The sequence below is a fragment of the Kogia breviceps genome, chromosome 3 (assembly GCF_026419965.1).
Source record: "Kogia breviceps isolate mKogBre1 chromosome 3, mKogBre1 haplotype 1, whole genome shotgun sequence".
Lineage (NCBI taxonomy): Eukaryota > Metazoa > Chordata > Mammalia > Artiodactyla > Physeteridae > Kogia > Kogia breviceps.
Genome location: NC_081312.1, coordinates 164,904,411 through 164,916,078, shown reverse-complemented (window position 1 = coordinate 164,916,078; position 11,668 = coordinate 164,904,411). Strand labels below are relative to the sequence as shown.

The 11,668-nt window shown below is 43.1% G+C and overlaps 1 protein-coding gene across 2 annotated transcripts in view; it reads right to left on the bottom strand.

Annotated features, from left to right (window-relative positions):
- Nucleotides 1-4,736: 4,736 nt before the first annotated feature.
- The window catches only part of TAF3 (TATA-box binding protein associated factor 3), a 157,181-nt gene continuing 150,249 nt past the window's right edge, over nucleotides 4,737-11,668 (bottom strand). For both annotated transcript variants that reach the window (XM_059055950.2, XM_059055949.2), the window contains exons 5-7: nucleotides 9,021-9,276; nucleotides 5,941-6,047; nucleotides 4,737-5,127 (exon numbers count right to left, since the gene is read on the bottom strand). In XM_059055950.2, coding sequence (XP_058911933.1) covers nucleotides 5,013-5,127; nucleotides 5,941-6,047; nucleotides 9,021-9,276 — 478 coding nt within the window. In that variant the 3' untranslated portion in view covers nucleotides 4,737-5,012. The remainder of the gene's footprint in view (nucleotides 5,128-5,940; nucleotides 6,048-9,020; nucleotides 9,277-11,668) is intronic.

The following is an 11,668-nucleotide window of genomic DNA, read 5'->3' as shown; positions in this document are numbered from 1 at the left end:
TCATTTAGAAACCGTCTTCTAGAGAATTCACACTTTTTTTTTTTTTTTTTTGGTGGTACGCGGGCCTCTCACTGTTGCGGCTCTCCCGTTGCAGAGCACAGGCTCCGGACGCGCAGGCTCAGCGGCCATGGCTCACGGGCCCAGCCGCTCCGCGGCATGTGGGATCTTCCCGGACCGGGGCACGAACCCGCGTCCCCTGCATCGGCAGGCGGACTCTCAACCACTGCGCCACCAGGGAAGCCCACACTTTTTAAAAGCTAGCCAAAAGAGCTCAGTCAACGTTCCAAATGGCATAAGAAAAGAAATAATCAAGAATATAACCTGATGATATTTTTGGATGATTTGAACTCCCTCTGATGACTACTTTTATTAGAGGTTTAAATGAGGTCCTAGAAGCAGCACAGACATTTGCTTCAAACCATTGAACTGGGCAATAGTTAACTCACGAAGAACAGTAACAATGACAATGTTCAGTTTTGTGTTTTTTTGCTTAAGATGGTCCCATCCTAAGCGTTTCACTAATCAAATACAAGACCAAGCCAAAAAAAAAACCACAAAGAAAAAAAAAACTCCCACAAAACTTCAGAAGGTTAACAAAATCCTGACTAGGTTCCAAGGATACAGTAGGAGATGATTGCTTAGGACAGAGTACCTAAAATATGCTTCTGTTCTTTTTTATTTTTATTTTTTGGCCATGCCGCGTGGCATGCAGGATGTGGGGATCTTAGTTCCCTGACCAGAGATCGAACCTGTGGCCCCTGCAGTGGAAGCATGGAGTCTTAACCAGTGGACCACCAGGGAAGTCCCAATATACTTCTGTTCTGAAAGCCCAGCACATTTACATCTTGTGGCATCCATCCGTTTACGTATAAATGCATTTATTCATATACTGTCAACTCTGCTACTTCCCAGGATAGCTAATGTAACCGTTCGCTAAGCTTTTCAATATTTTGTTGTAAATATGAGCCCTTCAACTATATAAAGCTATATCCACATTAAAAACCACTGCACAGTAAAAACCACTGTAGATAGAAAGATGGTGTGGAGAAAAATGGAGAAGAAACTAGTAAGGAAGGGGCTTAGATTTCGATGAAACACACATTAATACCAGAATATGGTGGGAACAAGTACAAAACGGTGGAGGCCAGACTGCAGGAAAACTCAACGTGGAGCTAATGCACTTTTGCCATTTTCATGAAGTGTGTCCAGCCAACGTCGAGTGAACGAATCAAAGTGTTTTAAGACTGTCCTTCTATAAACTAAACTAAAAGCTGAGTTGTCCGGGATGAAAAAGGTAACCAGCAGTTCTTTTAATACTTCGCACATAAACTAAATGTTATGTTTCCCTGATAGGAAGAAGAAAACGTTCAGCTGTCCACCTAAATATCTCATCTCCAGTGTCACCACTGGCCGGCACGCGGGGATTAATAGTTACTTTAGACGTTTTAGGCCACAACGAATGCAAGATTCTCAAAGAAACGGTTTCCTAAGAGAATGACTGATACTATTGTGGAGAGAACGTTATTCAGAACATTATCTGTTTCATTCTTCAGTTGGGGGGCGACTATCTACTTCTAGACTTGAACTTCTAAAGAAAACGGCTACGATCTGAAGAGATTGGCCATAAAACTATTTGTATTGAAAACTTAGCCCGTGTGCCTTTAGTGAACTTAATTCATTAGCATTCTCACTGGCCAGGTTTCCATATCTGTGTTCATTTTATACTTTAGTTTGGTTACCAGGTCTTTGTTGAATCGTCCTATTCAAAGGAGAACAAAGGAGGTTTAGGTGACACAGTAGGGCAAGGCACTATATTTTATCTTTGCAAAAAGCCCGACAGAGCCAGAATGCTCTGATGCCCTCTGATTTTCTGCAGGACATTTGGAGCCACAAATCAGCTGGAGGATAGAGCCCCTCACTGTGCTTCAGTGCAGACACCTTTAGAAGACAAACAGTGGGCCAGTCACAGAAATCGCGCTTGGCCAGCTCGTCAGGGCTCCGCGGGCAGATCAGCTCACACGAGGAATGGGGTTCCTGGGAGGGAGGGGTCTCTCTCTCTCTCTCTCTCTCTCTCTTAAATACCAACCCCTCCAATTAAATCACTAGCCTGGCTCATTTTTTTCCAGACTACTTCTCTTCATGAAGCATCATCAGTGCTGAGGTCAGATGGTAGTGCTGGCATAAGTGACAATGGTCCACCAGCCTCCCGACCCCTGGGAGAATATGGTGCTCCCTAGGGAAATACTCTCCTGGTGCCTCTGCATCGAATTTTCTCAGCTCCGGTAGTTCCTCCAATGTCTGCTGCTCTATGATTTCCTTCTCCCTCAAAAGCCAAAACCCACTTTCTTCTTCTTGCGTGGGTCCCCTCAAGGTTTTCTCCCAATTAAACTGTCATCTTTCCCAACGTAACCCTCTCCCCTCTGGTCCAACACAGGTTTTTCCTTTCCCTGTTTAGTTCAACTTCTTTAGGCCAAGTGAATTCATCTCCAGTCTCTTTGTGATGTCTGTGGCATTTGAGATTACTCTCTTTTTCTTCAGTGTGACTTTATGGAGGATGATTCCGCCCAACTTTCTAACTTTGCTTTGGAACAACAGGGTTTCATTTTCTAATCCACATTTCCTTTTGCAGTTTCTCGGACTTCCTTTGGTTGGTGTACGGACAGGCATGCAGTAGAGACCGAGACCACCAGCCCGTTTCATACAGGCCACTGAACAGTCAGAAGATGGTAACAACTTTGGGTCTCTGGTGACCTGAACTGGATTCAACTCACTGACCTAGAGGTGAAAGGCTCTGTATTCCATTACTAATCCCTTGAGCTCTCCAGCCCCCTGAAAATGATTCTTTGGTTTTATTATTGCAAAGGCCATTTATAAAATCATGAACTGGATTTAGGAAAGCAACCATGAAATAGCAAGGGACAACAAACTGATTGAAATTCCTTCAATGTCATTTGGGCTGAAGTCTCTCAGACAGTAGGATTGGGGGAAGGTTATATATCGGCACCTCCATTCTTATTTCAGTGGCATGACCAGGTCACTTAGACATGGCAACGTCAGATACACTGACCATGCCTCGAGGAACTAAATCCTAAATAAAGAAAATGGAAAAGCAAACTATGAAACAGCCAATAATCTTTATTTTGCACTTCCCCACCCCCATCCCTCTCCAAAAAGCACTAATGGGTAGATTTGTGCATGTGAAAATATTGTATAAAGTATTTAGGGTGATCTCAAATTAATAGAACAAAAAACACGTGTCTCAACATAGATGCTTTGTTTCTTTGTAGGGATAGAAAAACTTTGACTTCTAGAACAAGGAGGGCAATGAAATACTGCAGTCTTGAAAGGGTGAACTCCATTTCCACTGATTTGCAATTTAACATTCATGGCAGAAAGCCTCATTTCTCTAACCACATAATATGTTTTAAAATATGATTCATACACTAATCAATTTACTTGCCATTAAAAAAAAAATCACAATTTCTATTAATATATTTGTATTAGGTTCAAAGCCCATATTCTAGTATTCAAGATATCCATTACACTGGCCCAAGTTGGGATTACTTCAAAATCAAGTAAAAGTCCATATTTATTTCAAAGTTGCTAAAATATGCTAATAAAATTAAATTTGATGTTTTACATTAAAAATAAAATATTTGGTTTATCTCTCAGACATCTATAACATATAATAAATAGTGGGCAGTATAGTAATATAATAAAGTTTTGTGATACCCGGAGATTTGATGAGTTTTCTTTAAAAAAAAATTTCGTAATATACTTCATTTCAGCCTTAAACCACAATATCAATGAACAGATTTGCAGAAATAAAACAATATAAACACAAAATGCTACAGTATATATATATATATATATATATATATATATATATATATATATATATATATATATTTCTTTTTTTTTTTAACTTTCGGGGAATCTACATGTCCTTTGAAACAAAAGGAAGTCAAAGAAATTTACAGAAACGAGATAACAAAACAATTTCAAATCATAAACCATAGATTTAAATTGCCTTGTTTTCCTTCCAACTGCTCGGGTCCTTTCCCCCAGTGTTTTGGGTACTGCATGGGTTCAAGCTCAAGGTAGGTAACTTTGAACTATGCATGGCTCTTTTTTTCTAGCCTTCTTTGCTTATGTACAGCAATAATTACAGACATGGCTGAAATCACAGCAGATTTCAGAGAAAGCCAGAATTAAACACGATAAAAAAATTTTAAAAATAACTACTTCATAAATATTTATTATTTACATTAGGGGAGATCTTCTGGTCTGAAGAGTTTTTATACAAGTTGATGAAATGGATAAGCTGTGAGAAGAACACCAGCAGTTTAGAGAAATGGGCAAAGTCGGGAGGCAACAGAGACAGAAAATAGGTGAGAGTCAACAAAAATAATTTGCACAAAAGCCAACAGGACATGATAGAAACCTTTTTCTTAAAAAATATAAGGTATTTCACAAAAAGCCTGAACATTTTACATGTTAGTACTAAAAACAGGGAGGGAGGGGAAGCTTCATATATTTTTCATCACAAAAATATTTACCGACACTCCACCTGGAGTTTTCGTTTATGTGATTATGATTATCTCACTAGAGAGGGAAGGAGGCTGGAGGCGCAGACAGACTACCAACGTCACCCTCAGTCACAGTCAAGGCAGGCCACACGCCATCTCCTCATCTAACACCTTAAGGAAAAGGCCCTGGAGAGAATCAAGAAAATCGAAAGGGAAGATTATGGTCTTTTTATTAGTAATACTTGTCACTGGTAATAGAAAATGGAGGCGAGGTGGCCCCGGTGCCCCGCCTCCACGTGTTTTCCTTCGGTCACGACCACGTGGCCCCGGGCCGGGGTGTTCCAGAAGGAAAATCCCTGCGGGTGGTGTGTTTCTGTCCTCAGTCTTGCGAGGTTCATAAACTGCAGGAACATGGTGGGAGGTGACATGGAGGCAGGGTCACGGCACCTCCCCCAAGGCGTCAGGACAGGGGCCCCCGGGGCGTCAGTGCGCCCGGTGCTTCCTCTTTTTGTGCTTTTTATCCTTCTTTTTGTTGGCACACTTGGGACAGAACCACTGCATCTCTTCCGGGGGCGCAGCCATTATCCCGACGCAAGGCCTGCACGGTTACCAAGGAAGAAAAGGCTTCAGACAAACAAGCTTTATTTATCCACACGTTCCTTTCCTGTGTTTTTAAAGAATTTCAAGTCATTAAATAATGTCCTAAGCCTGTGGTGTATTTACCAGAAATCCAAGTCACATAGCTCTGACGGATGCTGCGCTACTGCTGGGCGTGTGGGTGATCACCTTACACAAAGCCCCTCTCCAGGCCCCACTGGAGAAATTAATTAGCTCATTCATCCTTTCAGCCAGAAATAGTCTAATGCTTCTGAGCCACGGCTTTGTTTTTATCTCAGAGATATCATATAGCACGTGACTAAGGGGACTCCTATCTTTTTATATCTGATATTTTCAAGATAAAACGGGAAGGCTGTTTGCATGCATTTTGATGGCGTTTCTTCGGTTTCGCGGGGGGCGCTGAAGAGGTGCAGAAACCACACAAGCTGTCCCTTCACTTCTGCACCGTGCGACACGTTTACGGGGGTTCCCTTAGCGATGCCGTCAAGCACTGCGGTTGCCACAGAAAACGACTGGCAAGAGAGGAAAGGGAACGCCCTCTAGCTCCTTTTCCTTTGTTAAAGCAGGAGTGTCATAAGCTAAGCAACACATTTGGAATTTAGGCTGCATAATGATAGTCCCAAGACTCGCGATTTTTGTAATTCACACGGACGCCTTTCTCCTGGCAGTGACTCTGCTCCGCACACTGCTCTCCGGAGAGGAACTGCCCGGGGAGAAAAGCCAGGACGGGCCAGGGGCATCCCCACACCCCGCGTGCAGAGCCCCTCCCCCCAGGGCCACAATGGGGACTCACCAGTGGTACCAGTCGTCACAATCATCACAGCCAATCATGGGGCTCCCGTCATCGGGCTTGTTGCAGCCGGGACAGATCCAGATCTGGTTCCCCCATTCGTCTCGGATCTGGGGTTGCAGGGGAGGGAGCAAAACAGAGATGCTTTGAGGAAGAAGTACCCAAAAAAGGGCACAATAAGGATCATTACTTCACACTGCGAAGCTAATACACCGACAGATTAAACTAAAAACGAAAACAAAAAACCCAGTAGTTAGCAATTTAGTAAAGCTGTGATCATGGTCATCACTATCCTGGGATCACCTGAAAAAGCAAATGGCTACTAAGTGTTCAATGATAAGACATTTCTTTTTTCTTTTTTTTTGGCCCTCGGCTTGCAGGATCTCAGTTCACCACCAGGGATTGAACCCAGGGCCCGGCAGTGAAGGCCCAGAATCCTAACCACTAGGCCACCAGGGAACTCCCAAGACATTTCTAGTGAATATTTTAAACTCTCCTTTGTAACTCATAAAAACAAACCCTTTTATAATAATCATTTCTGTGAGCCATATGACCTACAGCCATTTTTATCTAAAGAAATACTGTAAACACACACATCCTGAATGACTGGGGTTTTCATGGAAGTAATGACGAATATTTCTGAAAGCTATTGAACTCAACTCAATGTTGTTTCCTCCATCGCATTCACAGGCCTGGAATTAATAAATACGGCCAATGTGCATGTATCACCTTATTACTTATTAGCCAAACCCTTCTCCTGAACTAGCTGATAAGATCAAGGATATAAAAGAGTTGTTACTAAGTAACTTTCCATTCCCTTTATGACATTTTCAGTAAAGTACAATCAACTAAAGGGCAAATGAAATAAGGGACGCGCGGGAGGCCAAAGAGCCACACATTTTCATGTTATTTTGCAACAAATAACACTGTGCTCTGAACTTTGCTTTACTTAACTTAGCAGTTCCAAATAAGAATCATCCCTAACTGAACAACTTCCTCAAGTTCCACATGAACGAGACCGATGTGGAAGAAACAATTCTATGATGGGCATTCAAAACCACGAATGATAATTTTCTAAAGTTTTTCCAATCACACAGCATATAATTTCATTCAGTTTATTTTGCAAGCTATAGCCTCTTCTGGTACGTTAAAACACAACACTGACGAGATGTGCAGGAGAGATGGCTCTCTCTGTGTGTGATGGGTGTACGGGGGGCAGAGATATTTCATTCCACTGATGCGCTACTTTAAGGCTGACCATTCTCAAAACAGTCTCTACAGAGGCAGAGGATGCTGATGTGAAGGCTTGCTAAACAAATCTGTGGGCAGCTACATCCCTGACTCGGTCCTCTCTAGATTCAAGGGGAGAGACCACCAGTTAGCACGTGCCAGCTGTCTGGGGCGAAGGCTGGCCCAGCGCCCTGGGCCCTGAAGCTGACATGCATGGCCAGTCCTGCTGCTGGCTGACCTTTCTTGAAATTAGGAGGCCGTGACCCTGTGACATGAGAAATCTGCCACAGCACCCATAATAACTAACGCCCAGCCCTTCACGGTTTACTAAGTTCTTTCAAATGTCTTACTTGGTTTCATCATCCTAAAACAACGCTTGGCTAGGTTAGAAATGGGGAGACTGGAGCTAAGGGAATGTCAGTGACAGTTCCAATGTCACAGATTGGGCAGTGACAAAATCAGCCTTTTTGCTGTATAGCCTGTGTCTTTCCTTCAATTCACACATTTTGTCTTCTGTTTACAAAGTGTCTCCGAGGAGACAGAAGGCTTTTCATCCATGCTGTCTATGCAAATCTGATCCATCTCCAGGGAGTTAACTCAAAAATCCACTGGAGAATCAGAAATCAGTGACCACCTAGTCTATCAACCCCCTAATTACACCTGAAGAAATGGAGGCCGAGGAGATTAAGTGTAAAATCCTCCCCGATTAACCAATCTTGGGGTGATGCGGCCTCAATTTAAACACCCGTAGCAACTGGTCCTTCAATGGACTGATTTGATGATCACAGATTTTTGTATCATGTCTTCTATTTTTGTCTTGAATGGCCAATTTTTTTCTTCCTGTTAATATTTCATGCCTTTATATCCTCTCTGAAGGTTTTTGAGATTTTCTTCTTATCCTTCGTATCATTATAGTGCCTCAAATACTTAATGATTCATTGAAATTTCCTTCCCAAATGCCTTTATAGAGATGTAATACTTGCACGATTTATAACAACAGCAGGAGTCTGACCCCCCACCCTCCAGTCCCATCTATTCAGAAAGTCCCGAACCACCACTAGGCTGACAGATCTCAGTCTACATACTGGTGATCTCGGCTGTGCCAGCTCAGCTAGGACCTCCATGTGCCTGATATCTTTTTGTCGCCTGTTTATGTGTCACTCTACAGAGCTCAAGGAACATATTTATGTAAGTGCTTTATTACTTGATTGAATTCAGGGCCTGAGTAAGATCTGATACTAGTAAGAATGGGGAGAACACGTAAAAACGGTTCCATGACAACCGTGCGAACTCATTCATCAAGGTGAGTTTTTCCACCTGAAGACAGGCTTGGGCTCAGGCAGCTGTGTGTCTAAAAGTTCATTTCCCTTCAGTCTGCAGGCCCTGGTATGTCCTGGACCTTAGCCAATGAGTTACTATAATTAGAGCTGCTGCTCAGAAACAGCAGATGGCCCACCAGACGTGTGTATATCACACAAATTATACTCTTAAGTGAATCACTGCTTGATCAAGAAAGTCAATGAGGGGTTTAACTATCACTATTCACCTCTATATTTATACACTGATTGTGCTGTATATAGGTATACAGTCGTCTTCCAAAACAATGCGAATAAAGAAAAAACAATGCTCTGACATTATTTATGGAGACTAAATATGCAAACATCCTAACGATACTTTTCAGCTGAAAGCTTGAAAGTGCACTGAAAATGCCTTTCCAGTCATCAAGAATTGCCTCTGAAATTCAATAATGCTTCATCTGACACTGCATTTTTAATTGAAAACATTTTCATGAGGAAAGAGTGAGCTCTTAAGTGGCTGTTTCTTAAATACTCCAAAAATAGAAAGTAGCGCACCACGTAAGTGCTGACCGTCTCCGTGACCACACTCCGGACGGGGGCTTTGGAACTGGCAGCTCCTGAGGTGGCGGCGGCCGGAGCGGGCACCCCGGTGAGGGGCGTGCTGGCAGGGGCCAGAAGGGGCAAAGGCACGGGGGCGGGGGTCACGTGCACGGGGACAGGGGCAGGGGCCGGTGTGGGCGGCGGCGTCTTGGGTCTGTTCAGAGAAGGTGCCGGCTTAGCCTCGGGGGCTGGGACCACTTTGCTGATGACACTGTCAACAAAAGAGAGAAAAGGAAAAGTCAAAACACATAGTTGAGTCAAGCCAGGTAGCTAAAAACATGATCGCACAATCACTTGGTTCTTCTAGCAGCAAAAGACTTTGGAGAGTCCAGAGAGCGACGGAGCTCAGGGTTACAGGCCCTTCCCCAACCTGCTTCTCCACTTACTCGGTCACGGTCACGGCTGGCCGAGATGTCAGGCAGGGGGGTGAGGCTCCAGCTCTTTCCCTGGTGATGTCGCCAAGTCGTGATTAGAGCTGCGCGCTGCTCTCTTCATTAACACTGTCTTACCCACAGAACCCATGCCAGGGAAGAAGAACTAGGCATAGAGCCAGGACATCTGAGTTCAAACCCTACGTCTTCCACAGGCCGGCATGTGACCGGGGGTAAGTCGTTTAAAAGTTAAAGGAGGCAAGAATATACAATGGAGAAAAGACAGCCTCTTCAATAAGTGGTGCTGGGAAAACTGGACAGCAACATGTAAAAGAATGAAATTAGAACACTCGCTAACACCATACACAAAAGGCCAGACACTATCAAACTTAGAGGAAAACACAGGCAGAATACTCTATGACATAAATCACAGCAAGATCCTTTTTGACCCACCTCCTAGAGAAATGGACATAAAAACAAAAATAAACAAATGGGACCTAATGCAACTTAAAAGTTTTTGCACAGCAAAGGAAACCATAAACAAGACAAAAAGACAACCCTCAGAATGGGAGAAAATATTTGCAAGTGAAGCAACTAACAAAGGATTAATCTCCAAAATTTATAAGCAGCTCAAGTAGCTCAATATCAAAAAAACAAACAACCCAATCCAAAAATGGGCAGAAGACCTAAATAGACATTTCTCCAAAGAAGATATACACATTGCCAACAAACACATGAAAGAATGCTCAACATCATTAATCATTAGAGAAATGCAAATCAAAACCACACTGAGATATCATCTCACACCGGTCAGAATGGCCATCATCAAAAAATCTACAAACAGGGCTTCCCTGGTGGCGCAGTGGTTGAGAATCCGCCTGCCGATGCAGGGGACACGGGTTCGTGCCCCGGTCCGGGAAGATCCCACATGCCGCGGAGTGGCTGGGCCCGTGAGCCATGGCCACTGAGCCTGTGCGTCCGGAGCCTGTGCTCCGCAATGGGAGAGGCCACAACAGTGAGAGGCCCGCGTACCACAAAAAAAAAAAAAAAAAAAAAAAAAAAAAAAATCTACAAACAATAAATGCTGGAGAGGGTGTGGAGAAAAGGGAACTCTGTTGCACTGTCGGTGGGAATGTAAATTGATACAGCCACTATGGAGAACAGTATGGAGGTTCCTTAAAAAACTAAAAATAGAACTACCATACAACCCAGCGATCCCACTACTGGACATATACCCTGAGAAAACCATAATTCGAAAAGAGTCATGTACCAAAATGTTCACTGCAGCACTGTTTACAATAGCCAGGACATGGAAGCAACCTAAGTGCCCATCGACAGATGAATGGATAAAGAAGATGTGGCACATATATACAATGGAATACTACTCAGCCATAAAAGGAAATGAAACTGAGTTATTTGTAGTGAGGTGGATGGACCTACATAGAGTCTGTCATACAGAGTCAGAAAGAGAAAAACAAATACCGTATGCTGACACATATATATGGATTCTAAAAAAAAAAAAGGTCATAAAGAAACTAGGGGCAAGACAGGAATAAAGACACAGGCCTACTAGAGAACAGACTTGAGGATACGGGGAGGCAGAAGGGTAAGCTGGGATGAAGTGAGAGAGTGGCATGGACATATATACACTACCAAACATAAAATAAATAGCTCGTGGGAAGCAGCCACATAGCACAGGGAGATCAGCTCGTTGCTTTGCGACCACCTAGAGGGATGGGATAGGGAGGGTGGGAGGCAGAGAGACACAAGAGGGAAGAGACATGGGGATATATGTATATGTATAGCTGATTCACTTTGTTATAAAGCAGAAACTAACATACCATTGTAAAGCAATTATACTCCAATAAAGATGTTAAAAAAAATAAAAAATAAAAGTACTAGTTACTGTGTGCCTCTAAGCAGCTGGTGTTATACTAGGTGCTTTCCACAGATCACCTCATCTGGTCCTCACAACAACTTCAAAGAAGTTATAGTGACCCCGTTTTATAGATGAGGAAACAGGATTAGAGAGAGAAAGGAATTTGGGTAAATGGGTGGCAGACTTAGAACCGAGGTCTGTTTAATTCTAAAACTCTTTTCTTTTTACAAAGTGCCTTTATTTGAGGGGAAAAAAGTAAATCATCTCAAGTTTAGAGAAAACATATTTGCTGGTCTCCCTCCCTCCCTCCTCCAGAAGGAACCACTGTCCTCCAGCTGGGAGCTGTGTTTCTA